This window comes from Cygnus atratus, chromosome 1 (genome assembly GCF_013377495.2).
Source record: "Cygnus atratus isolate AKBS03 ecotype Queensland, Australia chromosome 1, CAtr_DNAZoo_HiC_assembly, whole genome shotgun sequence".
In the NCBI taxonomy this organism is placed as follows: Eukaryota; Metazoa; Chordata; class Aves; order Anseriformes; family Anatidae; genus Cygnus; species Cygnus atratus.
The window spans coordinates 185,022,228-185,049,346 of record NC_066362.1 but is presented as its reverse complement, the minus strand read 5'-3'; the positions used below and the strand labels follow the sequence as shown (position 1 = coordinate 185,049,346).

The window sequence follows — 27,119 nt, the reverse complement described above, 5'->3', positions numbered from 1 at the left end:
GGCATCATGAGCAGAAGAGTAAGCAGACCGTGAAGCAACAGTGCATTTAAGAGGAAACTGAATAGTCAGTGGAAATGGTAAGGGGGAAAACTAAAACTGGACTTTTCAAAGAAGGATATGAAGAGAACAGACAGATAAAGGAGTCCAGAAGACTAAAAGAGAAAAAGACAGTAGGTAGAAAATATCCATACTGTAGAGAAGTGTGCAGAGCAATGAACAAAGGGCTTTGCATTGTTGGCTGTTTGTGGTCCTAGTCTGGGTTAACTGAATTGAGTTAAACATAATTTTAAAATGCTTGTTTTTACACTTCATTCATTCTAACTATCTGTGAATCTGAAAATCTAAGAAATTCTCAAAAGTAATAGGTATCAGATTCATGTGCCTTAATTTTAGGCACCCATTGTTGAAAGAGAAATGAGGGAGGTGGGAAGATGGGAGGGAGGGGGCTGTCCCACAGCATTCCACCCCAAAACGGCTGCCTGGAAGAAGTGCTAGAGGAGACCTGTGGAGGAGGGTGTGCTCCAGCTGGCGAAGATGTCACACTCAGAAAGTGCTTCCCTCTCCCCACTGATAGGAAAGGGGCTCAGGGAGCCCCCTTAGACTTGGGGTAAAGCTGGAGGTATGAATTCCATCTCATGTTTCCTGTTTCTGTCGAATTTTAATGGGATTTCAGTATTTAGCCATTGCAGGCTCATTTGAAAATCTCAGCTTCAGTATGAAAATCTCAGTTGCACTCTGTATTTTTGAACGTCTCCAACAGATTTGAAAGTCATTGTAATTCTCAATAGAATTTGTGTTCTGCAGTCCAATGACTTATTTTGCCTTTTGTTCTTTTTTTAACACAGGCTACGTTTTGATGTGGAGACGCTGGAAAATTTTACTGTTTCGCTGTAAAATAACAACTTTGCTTTTGCAGCAGCAGCTGTAAAACATGAACACCTTGTTGGATCACACTCCAGAAATCTGAAATGGGAGCCCTGCCAAAGCTCAGGGCTTCCTTTTTGTTTTGACTGTGGCGTGGCTCTTGACTCTGTTAATATCACGTTCTTCCCACTTGTGCTTTTCAGACACCTACGGCCAAGCTCATTCCCAGTTTAACTCCACTGAACTCAATGGAGCTGCAACAGAAGTGAATTTGTCTCAGTACGTCTGTAAATTAAGCAGCCATTTGAGTTGGAGAGTGTCGCTGATAAGCACTAACAGCACAGGAGTGCCGAAAGGAAGATATCTCCTAGTTAGTTTTGGACAGTTGACACGAACTCCACTGTCAGATAAGTCTTACAGACTGTGGGAAACGCTGAGTGGGAAAAGTCACACTCGCCGCCTGCTAACCATAGGAGGAAAACAGAGCTGGAATGCAGGGGAAATCTCGACATTATCTGCTCCCCCTGCTCCTACCAGCCAGGCAATCCAAACCACTAGCTGAATACCAGCTGCCTCTGGCCATGGCACAAACAAACGTGTTTTCTTGGCAAAGTTTTCACTCACTTTTGGAGTCGAGAGAGGAGGCAAACAGAAGAAAACAGTCTAAAGTGTGTGTGAGGGGAGTGTTTTCCACCAAAAAGCAGGCTCTGCTTTTCTGTATCATCTAAAAAGACAATCACAAAACACTACCCCTGCAGACAGAGGTGAGCCACGCTCTCCAAAGGACAGCTATGTGTACTCAGCGAGCCAGCAGCCCTGCACCACAGAGCTCCAGTAATTTATCGCTCCACTTGGCCTCCGTTGACATTGTCAATGACGGTGTGCCACGGGCCTCAGTAAAAGAAGGATCAAACACAGGGGAACAAAACTGCTGGAAAGGAATTCTCTGTGCCCATCCAAATTGTATCACCTGAGAATAAAGCACAGCCACAGCACACAAACACTGGAAGATAAACGGTATTTCCTCCCCAGTGATCATAAGACTTGGTCTATCAAGATCTAAGGAAGAACAATACGTTATATCAATGTTCTACATACACAGCACAGCAAGGTAGAGGTACGCTCACGTATCTCATTGTACGCTCAGCTCCTTACCTACGTGTAACTTAACACTCTGGATATCATCTCTGCTTGTTACACTTCAAAAATTCCAAGGCTGTGAGGCCAAAGAAGAGGAGCATGGCAACAGAAGCAACAAACAAAAAGGTGTACTTTAAAAAGTTACCAAGTATTTTGAGTTCTCCAATACATCATCCAGCCATTGAGCACACTGTATCAGTTCTGTCTTATAAACAGGTGAAAATATACAGGAGCAGAAGTTTTGGTTTAACTTTAGAAATTCACCGTACATTTTTGGTATCAAATGAGAGTCCAAAGAGCTGTAAATCAGATTTAGACAACACGCGTTGGTGAGCAGTCAAGAAGGGGAAAAGGGCAAAAAGCAGGGCTAACTTTTTGCACTAGATGTTTATAAAACAAACAAATGCCAACGTTGGCAGTCTGCTAGAGATGTCAAACTGCCTAAGGCCTTGTGCCAGCTTTACCTATGAAAAGACCCTGGAAATAAAACCAGAAGCAAAGAACACCCAACAGAATGGGGACTGTAACCTGGACAACACTTGGCTTCTGAACCAAAGTGTGTGAAAATAAGCTCTCGACAAATTGTTTGAATACTGACTTGGAAATAAATGTAAATGCTTTATCCATAACCTTTTTATATGAAGAACATCAGTGATAACGTGAAGCTGTAATGTTTGCAAATGACGGGCTGCCATTATGCCTGTACGGTGCTCAAAAGGACAGCACTCTGTGCTTGAGCTTCATTTCCACTATGTCTGTGCAAACAATTTAACAATTGTAAATGACTTAATTAGCAATCCAAGTAAGTTGTAGCTTTAAAACTTTGCTAAAAAAACTATATATATTTTATGAAATATAATGTTCCTGAGTCTTGCATTTTCTCAGATACTTAGAGGAGTAAGATGTAAATTTTTACAGATAAACATTTTTCTTCTATGCAGCTATAAATATATCATTAAGAGACTAATCCTACCCCCTCCAAGTTGCCAGTGACTGCAATGGGCACAGAATCAGGTTCTGCAAAGGTGGAGTCCTTAATATGCTATAGGAAAAAAACTGCAAGGTTCTATGCTATAATCAGTTTGCTCTTCAGAATTAAGGCAATTTAAAAAAAAAATTGATAATTATCAATTGGAGATAGAACGTGTCCCTGCATATGGCAGGGTGTTGGAACTGGATGATCCTTAAGGTCTCTTCCAACCCAAACCCTTCTGCGATTCTATGGTTCTATGGTTAGGGACTTGAAAACCATTCAAGCAATCTAATAACTTCAGTGAGACCTACAGATGGGCATTTTTCTGTCTTTTAAAAGCAAGCTTTTCTCATTAGCAAGTGTTATCTTAGTGTTAATTCCGTATCACATGCAATCATATATTGCAATAAGGATTGAATTTAAATAAAGAGAAATCCCTACAGCCCTAGTAAGCTAAGAATTTACTGCTAAGCAACATACAATGACAACTATAACAGCCCGAGTAATTAAATAAAATACTATTAATTGTAGTTCATGGAATAAATGAATATTTAATCAACTTTGCTTAACAATAAATTGAGCATTTCCTTTGAAATTTGCACACAGAAGTCATCCAAGCTAAATTTCAAACATTGCATGCTTCTTAGCAAGTCTTTCTTATTCATAAATTTGTAGCTGACACTAAAAACTTGCATGGCAGTCAGGCAGACCTGTTCCTTGCACAGAGTGTGCTGGGCAACTTTTCAACTATTTAATCATATTGCTTGATTTTAAACCCACACTGAATTGGTACTTGAGTCAACTCTGGTGTGAAAACATTAATTTTCACAGGAATTACACAAGGGGAAAATTTGTTCTTTTGCTTTAAAACAGATTTTCCTGACATACATACTAGCCTTATACAGCAGAATGTTTGGGGACCGAGATAAAACAAGAAACGAGGGAGGGTTTGTAGCTAATATAAACAAATTCCAGATAAAAGGCTAAAGCCATTACCTCCTCAGACCCCATGTCAAAAGCCAACACTGCACTAAGACGAGAACTGTGGTTTCAGAGTCATTTAATAATCCCCACATACAGAACAACCTTTTTGCCAGCTATTTTCTTGAGCTTGCCTTTCATATTTTCCTGCCTTCATAAAGATACTGAGCCAAATTCACAAGTGATAAATGCCATTAGAGTCAATGGAATGATGCATGGGACGGCTTTGGCACGCGTGCCTTTTGTGTTTGTATGCAGCTCCAGCCTCCTCCTCTTGCTGCACTTCAGCTGTGGTTTGACAGCGTGGTGCAAATTAGTAATTTGTTATTGCCTTGTGCTGAGCGCTCAATAAATACCAGCATCTGTATGTGCCTTTCTGTCATAGCTACTTGCTGGTCTGGGTGGAATCTAATACGGAGGACAGGAAGGGCAGAGATGGGATGATTTTCAGTTGCAGGGCTTGCTAAAACAACTCTCCTGTTTCTTAGGAAGGTGCCCCTGCAGCTGAAGTTAACACTACATGGTTCTTTGTCCTCCTCTAGTGGTCCCCTCATACTTAGGGAGAGGCTTAGGCAGTGATCGCTTCCTTCGAGTTAATGTAGTTCTTACTCAAGTGCAAGGTGTTGAGGCTCACGCCTGAAGATCATGGGTCCAATCCCAACACCAGAGACAGTGATGGGTTTCATTACTCTTATGTTCACGAACGTAGATAGTGGTGTCACTGACCACAGCAGCCAGCAGTTGGCCAGATGCTGTGTCTTTTTGTGCCATGGTCATCTCTTCTGAGCAGAGCTTCCACCGCGGTAGTGTGCTCAATAGCCTGGAGCAGTGGCATGGGCTGCCTGCGGTCCCACAAAGGTGACACGCTGCCAAAGGTCAGAATCTGGCTGCTTCATTCAATAGCTTTATTGCCCTGAGTAGCTTACATTAAGCTTGTGTTCCAGCCAGAAGTGTTCATTTGTCGTTGCTTGTCTGACATGCGAACAAAGAAATGAGGCAGAATCTATCTTTTGTCCTAAGCCTTCCAGAGGAGCTACACATCACTCTCCCATAGCACAAAACCTCACAAGTTACTGCTTAGGAACTGATGCTAATAGTTAGATGCCAAAAAAATGAACCTAGAGACTAGTTATATGATGGTAAAGTTGTCTAGTGGTGAACACTGCTGCCTGGTAGAAATGCTTCTGTGAAAGCAGGAGGCTCCTCCTGGATAGCTGCTCTTCCGTGCGTGTCTCTCCCTCAGAGCTGTAAGGCTTAGTCAGCATTATAAAACAGTGAAGATTTATTTTGTTGCTTGCATACTTTAAATCGTCTAACCTTTGCATTTTTGAAGTGGTACCTTCCCCAGCAAATAAAAGAAGAGCGCACAGCTTACACTGTGGTTATCAGAGAGGTCTGAGGGAAAGGTCTGCTTGAAATAGGAAACAGATATAGCAGAAATTTATTATTCAGTGAAAATTTTCCAGGCCTTTTTGGTTACATTTGGAATAAACATCAAATGCCAAAATGTGCCCTCTTCCATGACTCTCAGAAAACCTGCGTTTAAAGAAGGTTGGCTGCTCAGACGCAGTGCAGCTGAATATGGCTGTTTGACTGGAGAATCCTACAGCCCAGTGACTGACCCCAGCTGCTGGAAAGCAATACCTTCTCATTCCACAAAGGGTAAACTTCAGAGGAATTCATCAATTTGCTTTAGATCACCATTTGCAGCAAGGTTCCTGTCAGGTCTTTTGAGGTCTCAAGAGAAGTTACAAGCCCGAGCCCATCTATCAGTTTAGTGTTCAACTCTCTTTAGCAGTCCAAGCTGTAAACAAAAATGAGTTAAAGTAGGAAAAATATCTATAATAGCTTCATCCTGAAACCATTTTTTACACTTATTGAAGTGTATTACACTACACTTTTTAGAATTATTGGATACATATTATTTTTAAGATTTACCAGCTCTAGTCTTTCAAATATTTTTCTTTCTTTTTAAAAATGTTGAGAAAAAATCTAAGTTACAGAAAGAACTATTGAACAGGGAAATGGAGGAAGATATTTAGAAGGACAATGAGTATCAATATGTGTCTAAAACATTTTTATATATTACTGTTTTGTTAGTGAAGTTTCGCACGTAAAATTCAGAGTATTCCTTAATAGTTCAAGCTTTCATCTATAGCTCATGTATTAAAACAGTAAACATATATGTTTTTAACCAACACCTATTTTTTTTAGAACAGTAATATCCTGGAATATATAGGAAGGGTTCTCATTTTCCTCTTGCTTTTGAGAGCCAACGAGCACAGTTTGCCCTCAGCTGCTCCAGTACATCAGTAGGAGCTGGGAAGCAAAGATTTTCCTATTCAGAAGAACAAAGAAGGGTTTGTTCTGTCATTTCTGATTATGAAAGGAACATATAGGCAGGAAGAAACAGTCTCACTGGCTAATATCAGGAGCCAAGCTGGCACCGCACAGAAGTTGGAAGAGGAGCCAGTGAAAGGACCCTCTCATGCACTGGCTGCAGGAGAAGCACCGAGCCTACCTACTTCTACACAGAGCAATACAGAGGCCAAGGCCACCAAACAGGTTGGTTTATTCGCTTGTTTATTTTCATTATACCATTGCAAGGTAAAGAGCCCGGTCATTTTTCAAGCCAAAGTAAGCATCTCCCCTTTGTGTCGGTGACATGTCAAAGTGACCCCACTCTGCTTACTACCCAATGCACAGGAGCACTGGATGAGAACGTTTTATTTTCCCCCGTAATTTAAGGTCAGATTCTCATCTCGGGTAAACTCTTGTAGCTGGAATAATGGCAGCATGAGCCATGAGTACTGCCTAGGTCTAGAAGGGACTGCAGAGCATCCAGCCCTGCAGTTTCTCTGCTGTGCAGAGGATGGGACAATGGAGCTCATGGACATAGCCTCAGCTCCACCTCCAGCACATTTGCCAGGCTTCCACGTCAAGTAACAGACATTGAGATGGAGACCACCTTCTCCATCGCCCCATGAGCACGAGGAAAACCCCAGAACAGATGATGGTTCTCTGACCACGTCCCTTTTTCTGTTCACGGTGTCATCAACCTGTAACTCTTGCCCAGGGACTGCAGCACAGGTAAAATATAAACATTAGTATGAGCCTTTATATGACTAAGGAAACAGAAAAATATGTAGTCAATGAGAAATACGGTGTATGGGTTTGACCTTGAGAGGCATGCAGCACCTGCAGTGTCTAAGAGGGGCCAGACGGAGTTGCAGTTCCTTCTCACTTCCCAGAATCAGGCATTTTGTGGGCAGTTGTTCATGCACAGCTGCTGTGTAGGATGGTTCTGGCTTCCTGAGCTATGGATATCTGTCTTTGAAGTGAATTAGCATTGTGCCTGGACAAATAATGCAGGATCAGGCTATCTGTTAAAGCCCTGGGACCACATCTGCCCCTATCTGTATTTCATAATATATCAGTCAAAGGTAGACAATTAGTCACGGAGCACTTCTGACAAGGCCAAGGTTACATGAGGACTTAATCATATTACTGCAGTGCACCATCTTCCTTGCCAGCCCATTGCTGTTCTGCTAGAGACTACATTACCATGCATCAGCAAATACACCGGCACACTGCTATATTTAGTGCCTCATACATACCACTAAAATAGAGGATGTGTCAGCTTTTAATCTGACTTCAAATTTTTGTCAGCAAAGTAAAAGCTCATTTTCCCGACCAGCGATGAAGTGTGCTCTGCGTTAGTCATCTTGAGCTTTCCAGCTCAAGATGGTGGTGTTAGCTTTAAAATACTTTTATTAGGTGGCTGGAACGCTCAAGCTGATTAATTTTTGCTAAGAGACACACCAGGAAACAGTAAGAACGCATAGTGTCAGTCAGTCAGGTTTTGATAGTGACTACCATGGGCTAAAAAACCATTTTCTTCAGCCAGCTGATGGCAAGAGGAGCAGCTAATCATATTTCTATGATTATTATAATTCTATGATTCTAACCGAGGTGCTCTCTGCAGTACCACAGCAGGCCATTAAACCACCTGGGTTACAAGTCCGGAACAGGGAAAGGTGGTGAAGACCTACCCATGCCAGGTATTACACGTCACACAGTGGTGGGGCAGTCCTGTTAATGCCATCATCTGTTAATGACAGCAAGTATGCGGCAATGGTCAGAGCCACAATTACCATCAGCAGGGCCATGCTCACTCAGGAGGAAAGCTGGGTTCAGTGGACGAACCTGGCATTTTAACAGCTCTTGATAAAGCCACAGAATTAGTGTGATTACTACTGTGAGACGCTCACTGAAAATTCAGAAAAGGGAAACCCCAAAATATTGCATTTATTTGGAAAAAAAAAAAAAAAGCAAGAGAGAGAATGACAGCCCAAAAGTTGTGCAAAAAATGAGCTGGAGGAGAAGAGTGCTGTACTCTGCACATGGCAGATACGGACAGGAAGGGTTTTCTTCTCACATGAGAAATTCCAAAAAGAGGAAAAAAAACAAAACAAAACAAAACAAAAAAACCCTTTTATCCAGAAGACAGGGAAAATTTCAGAAATGTTTGTGAACTGCAAAGCTGCAAGGAACAGCCCCCCTCAGTCCAAGACATAGATTTGGCCAATATGGTAATTTAAATAATATTTTGGCATTAACCATAATCATAATTTACTTTAATGTAACTCAAATTTCAAAGCCCAAAGTTTCAAAGCCAAATAAAAACCATAACTTGTGACACTGAATGCTGTTAGAAGATCTCGTTTCAAGAGCTGCACACCTATTTTACAGAAGTGGTTTGACTGAGAAATTAATGGATGCTAACCTGTGCCTGCAAAATCCTTCAGTTTGAAGGAATTGGCATTTTCTTCCAGAAGCATATTAATGATAAATTTATTACTATTTCCATCATAGACTAGATTTCCATGAGCAAAGTTCCACCTCAGTGACCAAACCAAATCACCTGTTATTCCTCTTTTATGCTGGCAGTTTTCAAATTTTCAGCTATCATCTTCTAACTGCCAGATGGGCGTTAAACTTTCTTCGGAGACCAAATTGATGTTATCATAAAAGTAAAACAATTCAAAAATTTATCACAGTCAAAACCAGGAGCACTGTTAACAGAATAGGTTTTCTTTAAGATGTACGTGCTGTTGATGTGCTTTCCTTTTCTTTACAAAGCAAGCTTTCAGCGTTACACAGATGCAAGCAGCGAAAACAATTAAAAATTGCTAAATCTATCTAAAAATCGATGGGATTTGCTTAGCTTTGGAAAAGCACAAGCATAATTTCCATTGGAAATACCAACATGGAATAAATACTTGGGTATCTTGTAATGCAGACAAAAAAAAATTGCTGTGCACAGCACTTGAATGGCAATATTTGTAGCTATGCCACACTCAGCAGCCTCCACGTAGGCACTGGCCTGCTGCAAGGTGCCTGAGCGCTTCGCTGCCTATTGAGACCTCAGCTTTTGGAGCCAGGGCTCCTGGTGCTCTGCTCCATGTGCTGGCCAGCACAGCCCCTGTGTTGGTGGCGCTGGCTGCAAAGGGACCCGTTCACCTGCTCCCAACGGGGTTACGGTGGCCCTTGGCAAGGACTGAGGGTGCAGCTTGGAGCAGAGACGGTGCTGCTTCGAGCAAGGAGAAACCACTGAGCTAGCAAAATGGCTTAAGCTAGTCCTTCAGGCCAAAAAAAAATAAAAGATGTTAAGTCAGCTGGGGACAGGGGGATAATTACAACAAAGTTGCCCAATTGCTTTCATTTTAATTGACACGCACTGCATACATATCGACTAATGAGACTGAAAGAGCAGTAGGAAATGGGGAGCTCCAGAGGTCAGCTGTTTTATGATTTATTTAAATGGTGCTAGCTAGCAAAAGCTTTTGTGGGAACGAGGATTCCCTTAGACTTTGGGGACATTTCTTCTTGCAGAGCTGTGGGGCTGTTATTAAATTCCAGTAACCTCCCATTCTGGGAAGCAGTTTCTTTTCGCTATAGTTCCTAATTGTGCTTCATTACAATTTAATAAGGACATTTACCCTCAATTGAGCAAATCATTCAAGCAGTTGCTTACTCCCCCTCGCAATGAATTGAATTTGTCAATTGCAGCCTTAATTGCGTGTTAAGTAGCTTGCTGAATCAGGACCTCTGTGCACATCGTTGTCTATCCAAACCTTTCCCGAGCTCCTGGCATCATAACACAAGTAGGGTTCTGTGCATCCATCTCTTCAACTCTGCCGATTGCTCTGATCCTCACAGAACGTCAGCTGTAAATAAATCATTTCCCTGTGACAGTCAAACACTCCGATGCTGTTAACATTGTCAGTTCCACCAACTGCGAGTGAGCTCATGCTGATGAATGATGCATCGTGACTTTGCCCCTGGGGAGAAGGCCTGCGGGGTGTTTACATTTATTTACATTTATGTTTTACATTACTTTGCAAAGTGAGACCCTGTCACCAGGTTGGGCTGCTGTGCTTGCAGTATGCCAGAGGATGCACTTACACACATCTCACCTCGATGCACCGTAAACCTTTCACTGCTGTGGCAAGCCCTTTCGTTCCTCTCCGACACTAAGAACAAATACTTCATGGTGTCCTTGTTGTTTCAGAGTTGGCGTCTCAAGGTCTAAGTGCAAAGTTGATGAATTATCAGCTTTCTTAAGAACCAAGCAAATCCTACAGCACTGCTTCATGAACTCATGCAAGTAATCACAGCAACTGCATGAAATAACTCAGAATATCAGCAATTCCTGCAGGTCCTCCCTCAATGCATACATCTGCATAATCCATCGAGAAACATTCAAGAAGTAATGCAGTGTCTTACCTGCTTTTTCCTTAGACAGCTTCTGAAACAGCACCTGCAAGAAATAAATTAATTTTTGTTTTATAATCATGGATTTTCTTTTTCAAATAAGCTGCACATTTCAGGACAATACATGCAGTTCCTACACATCATCACCGCCTTACAAAGGTTATCAGATCCAGAGCTCATTAACAAAAATCGTGGGGAACATCTAGCTTTGCTTGCTAAGGACAGCCTGGTGTCCATTCCCCTGTCTTGCAGGCAGTGAGCCGCCCGTGGCACGAGCAAGGACATGCGAGATCCAGCACACCAAAGCAGGTCGTGGTGCAGGCTGCCTGTGAGGCAGCTGTACAATAGTGGGAAAGGAGCACACTGTGGTGATGGCAGCTCCAAAGCAGTCATGGTGCTTATTCATCCGTGACTGGGAGAAAGTCCCTCTGTCTGTGGGACATGGCCAAACTGACTTTCAGTGTTGCATTCTTCATATTTTTCAGTGCCCTGCTCTAGGTTTGCCATGATAAATGGAAGCGTCATTAACGTCATTCTTGGATGCACCTCTTGGTCCATTAATTTCCTCTGTAACAGCCTTCAGTGCCCAAATCAGGTCGTTCTCACTCTGTAAGCTGGTGATTAAACGTGTATCACCTGCCCTCCTTGCATACAATAGATCTAACACCTCTCTCAGGAAAGCAGCCTGCAACTGAAACTAGTACAATGTGAGAAACCACACCCAATCTTTTCTATTTTTATTTTTATTTTTGTAGATAATCAGAAGGCTGAGCTGATTCTCCTCGATACCAGTGAACATACAGGTGTGAGCTGCCCAGTCTGCAGCCAGCTGAACCAGCAGCCACTCCCCTATCTCGCAGCGACATGCTCTCTGTGCTTGCTATAGACTTGTGCCCATATGGACAACCATCTGCACATTTCTGCCTGATGCACTAAGTGCTCCAGTATCTCTACAGTAAATATTGCCTCCACAGCCTTAATAGAAATGTCTATAAAAACATGTTTTTTATTTACCTTTATTTTAGTGAAGAATTTGACTGAGATATTGGAAAATTCTTCCTCTAAGCATGGAACAGAATTGCTGGAGCATCACTCAGTAATGGGAAAAGCACAGCTAGACTAGGTGGAGCAGGCTGCAGTTGTTTTCCCCTCTGCAAGGCAATTTAATTGTGGAAAAGCCTCTTACTCAGGTTGAAGGTCTGCAGGAGCAGCAGCAGCCTGCCCTTCAGCCAGCAGAGACCACATGAGGTGGTCACTTCTAAAGGTGTCACTTTGGGATAAGCATTTCTTGAAGAAGACATAAATGGCATGTGAATTAAAATACATATGTCAGTCCTGCTTGGATAGCTGTTTTCTGTATTCTAGTGTAACCACAAGGGCACTGGTTATACAATCAAACCCATGCTATATTAACTTCCAAATCTTTTTAGGATGCCATACAAAAAAAGATGCAAATTGTTGCTGGAACAATCCCAAGCGGCAACAGAAAGCTGCCAACTAAAAGTGATTTACGGAAAGAATAATGATAATGCACTATATAACTGATTGTGTAACAAAATACATTTATTGAAGTACCAGCATCCCATCTGAGCAGCATGGCACCATCTAATCAAATATATAGAAACCATGGACCAAGTGAGTACAACTCTAGCCAAAAGGCTGCTGCAGCACCTGCTGCTATGAATAATAAATAAATCATTTGCTTACAACTCCAGCTGTAGCAATTTTGCAAGTGGAAGTGTCAAACAGAAGCCAAAGACAAATACACCGTGCTGATACAACCGTGTTTTGATTAAGCATGTCAGCCAGAAAGCAGAAACATATTAGATAGATAGTGGGTCCAGTTCTCCCCCCTCAGCAGTTCTGTCTGAGTGGGGTCACCCCAAATTTACCTATGTGAGCAGAGGTACCTGACCTGCTTGTGTGCTAAGATGAGAGCAGGATGAGCCAGCCATGTGAATCAGGCAGTCCTTGGAGGTGGGGCAGCTAGTGGAAGGGACAACCTGCAGTGAAGAGAAGCTCAGGGGGCTTATCTACACCGCTAAATATAAGGAGGAGGTTGATGGGGCCAAAGCACCCTACCTGCGTATGTCCCTATGACATCCCTGTGCCTGAAGGCATCTCAGTCCCTGCCTTCATTCAGGACTGTTTGGAGCAGCCCTGCTCAGAGCAAGGCAGCTCTTGGACAGCTGCCCTCAGGGATGACCCAGTGCCACACGGCCTCACTTATGTTGCCCTCAGAGTCTCTGCTATTAAATGTACTTTTCATCAAAAACGAACTCTTTGCATTAAGTGGAAGTGAAGGTAGAAGCAAAACACCAGTATTATAAGCTCAACAAGCCAAATAAACACACTCATCAAAAAATTGTCTCCCTGATGTATACATAATCTTTCACGGTTGTAAGTGATCGGGGCATGGAATTCATCAAACAAGTGGGCTGAATGATTTAATAATGTCCTTGTAAGCTTATTGTCACATAAAAGCCTTTTCCTGACACAGAAGATGAATACAGAACGGTTGACTTTAACAACTTCAAAACCATTTTAATTTGCAACAGCACTATTATTCTGCAGTGCCAGCCAACCCCATAACTTCACATAGTATAAAAAAAAAAAGACAGTTTTATATGCAAGCCTTTTACTTCTTTCTTCCCTATCAACACTTATTAGTTATTAGCTCTTTTCTGCTCTAAACATAAACATTTCAACACATGCCTAAATCTGCCACTGATATTTCAGAGTACCTATCAAACCATAGTTACTCACTCTCAGCAAATCACACCCTCTAGAAAAGAAAAAAAAAAGTAATTAGTGTATCTCTTCAGCATGCAAATAACTCTTCTGGATGTTTAATAAAAAGCCAGATTTATTCAACACAGGCACGGTATCAAAAATACACTGCTATCCAATAAACGCTGGCATTTTGACAAGACTGCTTGACATCTGCTATTCACAAAAAAGACCTTGAATTCTGCAGGTTTATATGCTGTGGGGAAAAGACGGCAGCACAACCCCGAGACACAGCACTTCCTTCAGAGAAGAAAAATGATAAATCCATATGACTTCTTACTGATGAACCGATACAGAAGAAAAGCACTTTGAGCTGGGAGAAGTCCTGCAAACAATAAAGACTAGAAATCCTGCTCGTTGCTAATGCTACCAATTTAATAATCTGCTGGGCTTTCATTAAAGCTACATATAGGCAGTTGCAAAGAATTGAACCAGAAATCTCCATGCAAAACTCAATCATCTGATTAGCAGCTTTAAAAGATCCTTCCAGAAAAATGTCAATGGAATAAAAGAAAATCCCAGTTACCACTTTAAAATAAAACTCTACAGCCCAAAAGGGGCAGTCATACCATGGGACTCCTCACTGCAAGCTGTAACTTGGAGTTGCCTGGCCCCAGCAATGAAATCAGCAGCCTGAATTATGCTTATATGTTCCCTAGACAACATTAGCCCACTGGGGATAATGGCAATGCTGAAGTTATCCCATAGGAAACGCTGCTGAGAGTGCTGCGTCAGAAATCTGATTTCCTTTCGGAGATTTGGCACCGTCTCTGGTACAGTCTTGAAACCTCCGCTGGGTTTGTGTGCTGATGTTTTATCTTCAGCAGGTGACAAACAGGCTCATAATGTTCTTTAAAAATTCAGCCACTGTGGTGATGCTCCTAGAGATCATGTTTAATATCATGTGGAAGACATCTTCTGCTGTATCACAACTGATTTTTTTAATTGAAGCTGCACTATTGCACAGCAACTATTCATGACTGAACAGGTGAAAGAAAGAAAGAAAGAAAGAAAGAAAGAAGGAAAAGGAAAAGGAAAAGGAAAAGGAAAAGGAAAAGGAAAGAAAAGTAAACAGCTTCCCAGTATAGCTGATCAAGCCCACTTGTTCATTCACAAGTGGGAAAACTTGGGTCCGGGCCCCCTCTCTTAAAAATTTAGAATAAGAAAATGTTACTAAGAATTCAGTGTTCTGAGGATGTTTTTATCACAGTATTTTAAAACAGTGTAAAACATTAAGGAGATGCACAGCACTGATCAAGGCAGTCTTGCTCCTCACACGAATGTCAGTGTCAGCAGGGCTGTTTGTTACGGCACTTGGACGGGGGGGCCTTGCTGGGCCGAAGACTGAGGCTGAATTTATGCACACCGAGCCCTTGATCATCCACACTGCAAAACAGCTGGGTCACCCCTCACTGTTTTGAACTGCCCCAGCTGACTGTCTACAAATTAAACCTCTGCATCATTCAAGAGATTTGGGAGCACTCCCAAATGGCAGAATAGAGGTAGATGCTGCTCTGTTTCTTGCCACTTTTGCTGCAGGTACAAAAGATCACATCTGCAAAACACTCATCGTGTCACAGGACCACGGGGGACCACAAAGAAGACAGTGGAGACCCAGGGCCAAGAGCTGCATGGTACAGACGTTCTCAGTCTGCTCTGCAGGGCCCCTTAGCATGCTCTCTTGTACACACCGACCTCAAAAAACTCTGCTAACATGAAAAATATTTTCCTTATGTTAGGTTATACAACTGTCATGGTGACAGGTGGCTGCTTCAGGTAGCCTCCAATATAAGGGAGCTATAAATATATATATATATATATATATTTGAAGTTGTAAAATATGGGAAATACAATTAATAATTGTTCCAGTTACTGCAAAAATGCACGTAGTCCAAATACGTTATCAGCCTGCTTACTTGAAACTAATGGGTACGTGTACCCCAGCAAAGCATAGATTTGACCTGTTATCTACAGCTGTAATAGCAAAGGTTTGTAAAACTTGATTCAGCTGGAAAGGATTTCTAAGGCTTTTTCCCTTTTCTAGCATAACTCACTGAGATGTTTGCTGCTATCTAAATACAACTAACCTGCACCCTAACGTGTTATCAAAAACCAACGTAACTGTTAATAAACGAGTCCAGTTCTGTAGAATTGCAGTGTTTTCACATACATTTTAAAACTCTGTCAGTTCATCTTGTTTCCCTGAGAACGTGTACATTTTCAAGTGGCTGTCAAGAACGGAATGTAAATAAAATAAACTGGGTCTCTCTGTAGCTGATATGGAAATAGTCTAATTTAGAGATTCTAATTTATTTCTTTGCCTTAACCTGATAAAATTATATAAATTGTCCTTTCCCTGTTTTCTCTGATGATCTAGCATACAGAACCTTTTAATCATGTGCGAAGAAACTAGAATTCAAATATTTTATGATGATATTTTAAAAAATGAGCCTAAGGGATTTAAGCACTGAACACCCAAAAGAGCTCAGAGGACACTGAAATGTCTTTTGAAAACCCCAGACTTAATATGTTGAGGTGAACTCTAAAAAAATGAAATACTGTAAATGTTTCCTGCAGCTATAAAAGCAAAATTAGTCTCGGTGTACAGCTTTAAAGAACATTTAATGAACATTTGAACATTATTTTCCCTACTTTAATGTTTTAGTTGGCAAAATAAGGATTGCTTTTAAAATGCATTTTATGTTATTCTATTTCCTTCAATTTATACACAAAGATCAGTGCTGGTCTGAGAAGCACTGATACAGAAAGAAAGATTTATTGATTTTTTTCATCTGTTTGCTACAATTCTGTACCTATTCTGTGCATGTAGAATTGATAAAGGTCTGAGAAGTAAAGTGGCATTTCATGTTGCAGTAATTTTGAAAGTTTTGATCGAACAGAAAAATGGCTGAAAGGTATTTTAGAGTGAAAACTTCTTAATATCTTGTTAGAGAAAAAGGTTTACAGTAAGTCGAGCAGCGCATTAGAGTCTATAAAAACAAAAACAAAACCAAAAACAACAAAAGACTGAGAGTAAAAGAGCATTTGTATTAACTATAACTTATCATACTTTAAAAATGCATTATAATAACAGACATTACATAGATTTTTATTGTAGGGGATTCAGCTCCAACACATAGGTGCACTCGCCTGAAGTAAGTGTTGGGGTGTGGTTTTACAGTATTTTTTTACCATATTAAATCATCCTAGTTGCTGAGTTTGCCGCCAGATTAGAAGATCTCATTCTCCCGTGTGGCTCAGCTGGCCAGCACTGGCACTCATCTGGTGGCTGGGAAACGAAAGCAGCAGAACATAAACTTCAGGGAAAAAGCAAAACAAACACCTTCTGCTGTTTAAGTTGTTGCTTTCTTCAGGAAACCTCTGTTATAACTACCATTTCCTTGGCCTGATGTGTTGCTCTGTGAGCGTGTCGTTTAATAGTCCGTAACATTATTTTTCTGCTGCCATTGTTCTACATTGCCTTTGCCTCTCGTGATTTCCTCTAAAGGTCAACACAGCACTTTTTGCTATTCTGAAGTGGTCTTTGGAGGTGGGCCTTAGCCACCATCCTTCCCAGCTCCAGCTCTGTCCTATCTGGGCAGATGATTGACCTTGCAAACAGGCAGTCGAAGCAAACCTGAAGAGTGAATTATCTGGTCTTCTACATTCAGCCCGAGTATGACTAGCTGGAACTGGAAAATAAAGTATTTTCTGTTGTATAAGGAATACTGAAAAACCTCTTTGTATAATAGATTCTCTTTGCTGCTGACAATGCCATAAAACATGTACAGGTATGTTCAGATCCCACTATCCACACTGCAGAAACAAAATGTTGCTGTGGTTTGCAACAAACCCCAGAGAAGGATGAGTGTAAATGATCAGAATCAGTAGAATAAGTTGGAGACTGCAGTTACTGAGGGGTTTTTCCACATTTAGCTTCATTTCAAAATGCCAGCCCAATTGACACAACTTTTTAACAGAGAACTTAACTTATGAAATACCAAAACATATTACTGATATTATTGAAATATTTCATGTTGATAATATGAATAAAATGACTTTTTGTGTTTAAGATATTTATTTTAAAATTTACGTAACTACATTAGATAAGAAACTCACCAAACCATTTTCACCTGGTCTTGGCCTGTGATCTTGAACTAGATAAGGAAAATCTGCAAATTGACAAAACATTTCACAGAACAAAAAAACCTGTTTCTTCCAATATCTCCACTTGTAACCAAAATAAAAGGACCCCAAAGTTTTATAAGGTCAGAAACCTTCTTCTCAAAGATTTTATATTTTTGATTTTGAAGGCTTGGAATTAATTTTTAAAATGGCTCTGATCAGTAAAAATGAAATATTTTTCAGAAATGTGGATACTTGAAATTTCAGAAAGTTACTTTACTGTAATGTATCCACACTCATTTTCTTAAATTTTTGGGGATTCTAAATTATACCCATGGAAGTTCAACTTGTTAACAAAGCAAGCTGTGACAGCAGCTTCTCTGTTGTCATTATCGTGCACTTTGTGGCCAGCTGGAGAGAGAAGAGACCTGAGAGACATGAACACAGATGTCCCACTGCAGAAACAGATGCTGCTCTTCCCTTCAAGGTGAACAGAGCAGCAAACTGATCTGGTGCCACTCAGCAGGATGCGGTGATGTACCCCTCTCTCTTTCACTTACTCAAACTCTCATAACACTTTCCACTTTTTTAGCTTTTAAATAAGATTTTATAGTAGTTGATATTTGAAACCCTAATTAAAACCCAATCAGGTGCAGGCGATCCCAAGCTTCTGGCCAAGGGAACGTTTTAGGGAAGACGTACCAAAGTTCGGTCTGAAAGTTCAGCTCCTCCTCCCCAGTTCCCACTCTCCACCCTCTGCGATCACTTCCTTACAGGATACAGTTCCATCATGTTTCAGCAAATTTGCTTCTGATAAAAAGGTAAAAAAATAATCCCATTTATGAAGTTTTTACATTTGGCAAGTCCCAGGAGCTCTTGCTATTTTGAGCTCTTGGCACTACAGCAGGGCTTACATCAACATGCTCAGAACTGTGCAAATATCAATTAATGCTCAGTCCCCTGTGAAGATGTGCTGCCATGCTTCTGTATAAACAAAGAGATGAATAAAAACTGGAGATACCATGTCAGTTGTCACAATATATGGGTAGGGGGCAGGTGGAAATGAGATGGGGAAGAGGTGGGAGCAAAAAGACAAAAAGGAGAGCAGTGACTGCCAGAGATGGACAAAAGTGAGAAGTGAGAGCAGTCCCTGTTGTTTTTTTTTTCACAATCCTGGAACAATACAGTGACTCATGCATTGCTATCATTTTTACCCTCTTAAGTAGGAAGAAGTGCTGTATCTATTTTAAAGATAAAATGAAGTGGAAAAGGTACAAGAGGTCACCAAACAACAAAGAGAGGAATGAAATCTGGGGACTCTGCCATCCTGCTATGGGAAATGAATGACTTTTAAAGCAAACAGCAGTTAGCAGTAATCCACGGTAGAAAATTAAAACCAAGCCTTGTCAGCTCTGGCTAGAGTTGTGTTGTTATTTTAGCTTGGTCCAGAGCAGAACATAGCTGGGAATGAACTTCAGACTGCCATTAGCAACAGCTTGTTTGTTTTCACTGTCAAGTGTCCACAGAAATGGTCGATGATGGGTGAGCTCGAACTGGATATCAGGTATTCTCCCTGACAGTCAATAAAATTTATCTTGTAATATAACCTCAAACAAAAATGCTCTTTTTCTAGTAAACTGATATATTAGCAATCAGTAAAAATATTGGGTAACATTTTATGCTCTGTGAGGAGAAACGAAACTGAAAAAAGTTTATTTAATAGTTTTCTGTAGAAGAATAAACAGGGGGAATTGAAGAATTTGTTTTGAAGAGAGTTTGAAAAGAGTTACTGAAAACTACAGAAATTGTGCACAGCAGAAGCACTCTTCCTGAGGACATGCATGGGGAAAAGTTAGGTAGCATCTCTGCTTCTTCTAGTGTGACAGCAAAGGCTGATGCCTTGGGGAGGAGCAGAGATGCCAATTTGTTTGTAACTGATGATTTTGTAGCTACTTTATCCATTTTAAATTTTATATGATATCTTTGTATTGGAAACCTCTGTAAATCCCTTTCGACGTCTGATCAATTTTCTTTGATTGCCTCTCTGGTTTTCTCTGTTTATCAGTTTGCATTTATGCTAGATTTAAAGAAAAATCTTTCCCTTGCCTTCTTTTACCATGGAAATGACATGCTTTCCCTGCGGGAGGCTTCACAGCTCTCCCTTTCTAAGACAGATCAGTGTGTCTTTCAGTATCACCAGCATCAGGTGACGCCATCTACCATGGCACTAAACTCACAGGATTTCAGCAATGACCACTCCATTGCAAATTCAGCTGTAGTCCATAAGAAAAAGAACACTTAACTGTGATATATACCAACTTACACTGCTTATTTTCAAAATGAACTCTTCAAAACCCTAACAGACAAAAGACACTGAACTTCCTGTTAATATTTTCATAGAAAGGTATAAATTCCCCTCACTTCGCTGTCTCCTCTGCCGTCAGCAAATGCCCAAGTGCAATTCAGCCTATACATATACATCTGAACAACTTCAGAGCTCTGTGTGCCTCACCTCATGCTTTGCTTGCTAAGATTATGAAGGACAGCATCCCTATGGTGAGAAAGGTTGTGTGAATTTATGCTGCATTAAGTCAAGAACCTCTTACGCACATCTGAACCAAGCACGAAGGCTGCAATGCAGTAAAGCACACGCAGGGTTTGAAATGATTAAGACTAGACATACTTAATACATATGCTTAAACCCATTACTGAGTCATGACCTTTGTCCATATCCAGGAATTGGTGCAGAATTTATGGATGGAGTTGACCATTCTTGAACACAAAGTACAGATCCGAGTATTTTCACGCTGAGGGTATCACTTATATCCACTAAAAATAAATTATTTTTATACACTAACTGTGGTGTCGGGTCATGTTTGACTCAGCTCAGTAGGAGCGAGACCGGACCTGGGAGCCCCCTACCACACACATGAGGTATAAGCCATAATCACCCCCTCCAAATAACTACCTTCACAGTATGACTGTGCCACTGAGTCCTCCACTCTTCTAATTTTTTCCCTTCAAAAATTGCTCAGGTTCTCAAAGAGCAGAGATTGGTGTGCCCATATACCGAAGGGGCTGCTGGCTTCCTCCGTGACCTCCAGCAGGTCAGTGTAGCACTGGCTGAATGAAAGAACAGATCTTCTTCAGCTAGCCATGAGCATCGCTGCTCCTACAGCGTCACTCTACAGCGTCACTTGGATAAGTGCTGTCCAGACCAAACCAAACCCTTAATCTCTTTGGTCTCTAATGTCTGTGTCTGTGTCACTACAAACATCCATGTCCAAAGTCTTGCTTAAAGCCAAAGTAAAAGGTGTTAGGGTATCTGCAGTGATAACCATGTTTTATCATTTATCCTTACCTGTCATATAGACACCATAAAATGTCTGCACAGAAGCACTAACAACTTGACTTTTCTGCATCATACCATTTTAAAAAATATGGACAAAAATCATAATGAGATACTCAGCTGCTTGCATGCATACTTGTATTCCAACAGCAGAGATTTGTTAGGGACTGGCTTGAATTCTCTCTTGCTCACACAAAGACAAATGCACATTCCTGCATAGCCTAAAGCAGCTTCAAAGTCATTTGAATATATATACTACTGACTTGAGATATTTTAAAGCAAAAAGGACATGCTTTACTTCTTGAAATAGGATAAAATAATTATACTCCCACAGAGGGGTTTCGAAATTGGCATGTATTATTCCTCAGCTGTCATAGACAGCCAAAACAAATATATTCACAGAACTATCTCCGTACTTTTTGCTCCCATACGATGAACTGCTTTTATGCTTCTCTGCATTGCAGACATACATTTCATTTGTCTTCCTTCAAGGATCCTTTAGTGGAAAGCTCCACAATCTTCTCACAATTACTGTTCTGGCTAGCTCAGTACGATCTCTGAACTGAATTTAAGATTATTAAATTCCAAGAAAGTGGCATTAGGCAAGTTTAAGACAATTAAAATAAGATGAAATATTTCGTAGCATTACCTAACATATATGACAGTATTTCTTGCATAATTCTTATACTGCTCACATGCGTATCATGGACTACAACTAAACACCCATAGAATTGATGAGTATTTTTCTAACACCTTGCATATCTGCTTGTCCTTAATCACCAAAAGACAAATATCATCCTTCTGTTTTCTGTTTTATAATTCAAGTAAATGGCTAGGGCTTGAAATTTGTTTTTACAGATAGATTTAAGGCACTATTCATCTTTTGAGAAGTACTGATTTGACGAAAACCACCATTGCTTCAGCTGGTCTTAAATCAAGTTAGGTCTGATTTATATGAACTGAAAGTCAAGTCCAGCACGAATTAACTTTTAAAGTGAAAATTATTGCCGTCAATGCTGAAAATGGAAAAAAACCCTACAATAAAGGATGTGTCTACAGTTCCATATCTATCCTCTGTATAATTTTACTCACTAAACCATAATGACTGAAAAAAATACTAACTCACAAAACAACATCGGAACTTGGGAACTAGTTACTGCTGATTTAAAAAGTATGTTTCAATTAGTGTATTCTAATGTTTCAGGAAGAATTAGTTAATCATGAAATACTTTTAAAGGCCCTCTCAGTGGGCAAAAACTACTAATTAATGTAAGAAAGGAATCTCAGCTTCCTATATCCTTTGGTTGGGTTTCTGAAACATTGTAAAAATGCACAGGTCAACAATTTTGGTGATAGAAGAACTAGAGCACTGGATGCTGAGATGCCTCTCTTCCTTTACAGCTTCAATTCTGTTGCAGCATGGAGACTTGCATTTGATTAGTAATTGTTATTTTTCATATTTTTGGGAGGGTGATGATGGCTCTCCCAAAGTTTCATGGCTGTAAGATAACTAAACCCACATACTCCGTGGGGACTTCCATATTGTACACAGAACGATCATTGTCATTGGTACCTGGACACATGGGCAGGGCAGAAGCTGCAGGACTTCACACCAGAAACTCAACACAAATAATGAGACCTGCTGGGAAGCAGTTTGGTTATAACCAAGATAACCAAAGTTACAGAGACTATCATGTGAAACCACCATGTGTGCAAGTTCTTAAATTGCCTGAGCATTAGTAGTATGCTTTTATGGTAGATGGTGGAAAACATCTGGCATCAAATCATGCTTCCCTTTGTCACTTAATTAAACCAAGAAAGTAGAAGTTTTACCAAGATTTAGGTAGCTTTACAAAGAATAAAGAGCAAAAAGAAAAAATAAAAAAAAAATAAAGAAAAAGAATATAAAAAGAAACAAATAAAAGAAAGAAAAAAAAATGTAACAAACCCAATTATTCTGTGACAGGACTTAAATGTCTTTCCAAGAAAAAGCCTGGAGGACAGCTCTGGAGGACTGGATTCTCAGCTGTGGTATGTCCTAGGCAGATTTCCTAGAAATCTCAGAAGTTGGAGCAATCATATAGTACTTCACGGGGTAATGGCATGACAAGAAAAGAGAGATGCCATGTTATGGTCATCCTGCTTTCTGTGCTCCAATTCATAGCGACGCGTAGCGGAGGATATGTCCATACTGCAGATGTGTTAGGACAGGACCTTTAACTAATTATTAGTAGCTGTTTAGCCACTGAAGCATGGAGCTTCATGCAATTAAATTTCAAAGGCTAGATTCTTCTTTGCCACTGGCCACTTGACTTCTGAAGAAAAAGATCTGAGGTCCTTCTCCTTGGACTAACTGTACCCCAAGACTGGTGGTTAGGACTTGACTTCATCTGGGACCTTCCACACTCATGAGAGCTTGAAGGAGACCATCAGATAATTAAAACCTTACAGTGAGCTGCAAGAGACCAGCTGTGAATTAATTATAGAATGCCTAGAATTTTGATCGGCTTATTATTTAAGCTCAAATGTTTCATTACTTATGACAATAGTTATCTTAACAGCCAGTTGCAATTTCACATTCAGGGCCCTCCAGTACTTCTAGGCTGTCTTTAAAGCCCATCTGTCACTAGAAATACCTATTAATTTTTTACTATTGATGAAAAGAAGAGACATTAAATTAAAACATTAATTTAAATAGCTAAGTGTTTACACTAAACCAAATACAACCACAGAATATCAGAGACAAGGATGTACTTCATAACAGCATGTTTTAGCTCATCAAGTGTAACAATCATGCACTGTGCCAAGTTGCCTTATCATATACAGCATAAAAGAATGAGAAGATGTAATTCAGGTAAGATGATTTAAGAAGGGAGGAAAGGCCTTACCTAAGAGTTGACTGTGAGCGAAAGGAATTATCGTTATTTCACTGACTTTTACATTTCAAAATCTTTATAACTCTTTAGTCTGAACACATAGCTACGCAAGCCCAATCAGGGACCAAGCACTGGACATACATACTATCATGATACACTACCTGGAGTTCCTCCAGTCTTCGTGCTAAACATTCTTAAGACTCTTTATAGGAAACAGTCTAACTTCTTGTTCCATTTTCTCTACTATGTATTGCAATATTCACCTTCACTCTACATTAAATCTCATATAGTTTAAATCTAATCTTAAGCACATTAGGTTGTTTCAAGACTAAATAGTGTTCTGGCAAGAACACTTTGGTTTTAGTCAACAGTCATGCAAATGACAATTCTAGGCTGACTGTTACCTTAAACTGTTCTGGAGGAAAGAAAAAGAGACTCAAATTACCTTGTACACAAGAGTTGTTCCACATCTGGTACCAGAATGTATCCATCCCTCATATCTCTACTGGTTTTAAAGTTTTTGATCCTGCGTTGTGATTTTGCAGTATATTACCCACGAGCTTTTTGAAAGTCATGGTATTTTGGAATACCTATTGAGAGCTTTTTTCAGATGAGCTTAAAGCACAAATTTAAGACATCAGCATGAGAATGAAGCATCTTACCACTAACTTAGTGTTACCTTTTTTTACTACTTGCTTTACAAACACCATATGTTCGGGATGCAATGAGGAATGAGATCACTCTTATATGGGCACTCACAGTATATGAAAAACTAGGTGAAAAATTATGCATATGTACAGGATGAAAAGCTGATCCCTGGCTCAGAGGCCTTACAGCCTAATTGAGACTTTCATTCTTGGTGCTTCAGCACAGATGACATCTGACATGCAACTGTGAAGGGAACAGCATTGCTCAGTTGGGTGCCTGCTCTCAAAAGATCTCAAGTGGATGGGGAAATAAAATGTGTAGGCAGGCACACGAGCTCCAGAGAGGAATAGGAGCTCAGAAACCCTCAGTGCTCAGCATTTCAGACTAGTCAGCTACAGATTCCTATGCCAGGTTAGAGACTATACGGATGGCTCTCAAGAACTGTAACTATCACCAGTAACTCTACAGGATGCTTAGGTGCCGCTACAGATCCTTAAAATTTCTGAACTGGTGCCAGTGGATAATGGACGCAAACAAGAGGTGGTCTTTTCCTGCCATTTTTTTCTGCCTTTAACAGTGCTTGTAATTAAAAACTGAAACCTGCCATTTTGCATACACAGGGAAATACGTATTTATGTGTGACTTCAATGTGGCACTAATTTCCCAAGATACGCTGTTTCAGCAGCCATTCTAGATCATAAAGCAAAAGATTATGAAAAAAAATTAACAAAAGAATGTAATGAATTCCTGGCAAGTTTTAAATTCCCCTTTAAAAAAATTACATTCCCTCCCTTCCTCCCTTCGCTCCAGCGAATGCCATTCATGTTTAAGATTAGATTATTTTTCTCCTGATTCCTCTTTAACTGCCAGAGTGTGACTCATTGTCAGATTGATTTAATTACAATTACAGACCTTGTTCTTCTGGCATTGCAAGTAAAAACTAGGAAACATAAAGGAAAAGGTCAATATAGGAAGACTCTACAAGCCAGCAGATGTTAAACAGTGCCACCAGTGACTATCGTTGATTTCATTTCATTAGTTGTTGCCTAGTTTAAGATTTTTTACAATAATGCAACAGAAATCAGTTACACTTCTCAGCTACCTACCTGAAAGGTAGTTTTGGTTGCCATGCCACGCATTATAACTTTTAGATCTTGGGCATAAGAGTGAATCAAACATGGGATAGTTTAATAAAAGGGATGTGACATAGTTACTGTCAGCAGAATATAATTAAGATCAGTCATCCATGTAACACGTGCATGTGTTTATTTTGAAAGATTTATGAAGTTGGTAATAGATATAATTTAACATCATTGTTCTAAAACATAAGCGAAGTTAGAAGGTTTTTCCAAAAATATGTTTGCAAAGCTAATTTTTAGCATTATTACTCTGGCAATATTCTAATGTAAGTGTAATGTTAACTTGGAGAACAGGTTATATTAAAGATGCTGTGCAGTGTCTAAGCATTGTCACCGCAATGGATACAATCTGTGGTTCTAATTTATATATTTTGAAGTTAAAGGTATATTTAGAAAAAGAGAAACTCTTTCCCTGAGAAGACATATCTGTTGTTTGTCCTTAAGTTGCTTCTAGCAAGCCAAAGAGAAAGGTCAAGTCTAAGGATCTTGCTTTGTCAGAAAGCTTACTTATTAGTAGTAACAATGAACATTAAACTTTTACCTTCCTGTAATAACTGTAATCATTTTCGTATTTTCATGTACTTCTCATTTTGCAGAGAGAACCTAATTAGAGAGTAGCTATTTAACTGCACTATCCTCATCACTGTCTTTATCTAACAGCCTACATTATGCAACTAAATATTTTACTCCTGAGAGTCTCCTCAATTTGTTCTGAGATGCTGACATGGTTGTAATAAAAAGCATAGCCACCTTAACGGTTTTGCAGGGGAAACAATTAGTAAACCAGTAACATTGGGCATTTCAGAATCAATTAGCTCTGCTGGAGAAGTTCTATAAACACAATATTGACGCAGTAGCACTTTGGAAGATGCTATTAATGCCAGAGGAGAAATAAGTATAATTGGAATTAACAAAACAGCCTAAGCTGTTAGAGCTATTTACTGCTAAAATTTATTTACTTTGTTTCATTCTGGAAAAAAAAGCTAAGACTCCTAATTGCAGATGCTGTTTTGCATTTTTTATTTTGGAGCTGATATATCAGGTGTAACAAGTAACACTGTTTATGAGCAGTTAACTAAACAAATAAAATTTTAAAGGCAGCTCATAACATAAAGGGCAGGTCACCTGAAAGACCGTACTGTGAAGGGACATATCCTGGTATCCTGAACTCTTTTATCAACAGTGGCACGTCTGCTGCGGTTTGTATGAGCAGAAGAGAGTGTCATCAGCAGTGGCTAAAGCACAGCAGTGGCTAATTCCATGGATGAGATTCAGTTCAAGAACAGAATAGTGTAAATGAAACTGAGTTGAGAAAAAAGCGGAAACCCCATTTCAACATTTTGGTCATTAATAAGGACAACTAAAAATAGTATATGTAAAAAACAACAATATGATCTTAGAAATATATGATTAATTTTTATATTTGACTGTCATCATTACCAGTCATCAAGGTGCTA

The 27,119-nt window shown here is 40.0% G+C and overlaps 1 protein-coding gene across 1 annotated transcript in view; it reads right to left on the bottom strand.

Annotated features, from left to right (window-relative positions):
* Positions 1–27,119, bottom strand: part of STARD13 (StAR related lipid transfer domain containing 13) — a 302,366-nt gene that overhangs the window by 164,651 nt on the left and 110,596 nt on the right. Inside the window, exon 7 of the mRNA XM_035542439.2 lies at positions 10,748–10,781. Within this exon, the coding sequence (XP_035398332.1) occupies positions 10,748–10,781 (34 nt within the window). The remainder of the gene's footprint in view (positions 1–10,747; positions 10,782–27,119) is intronic.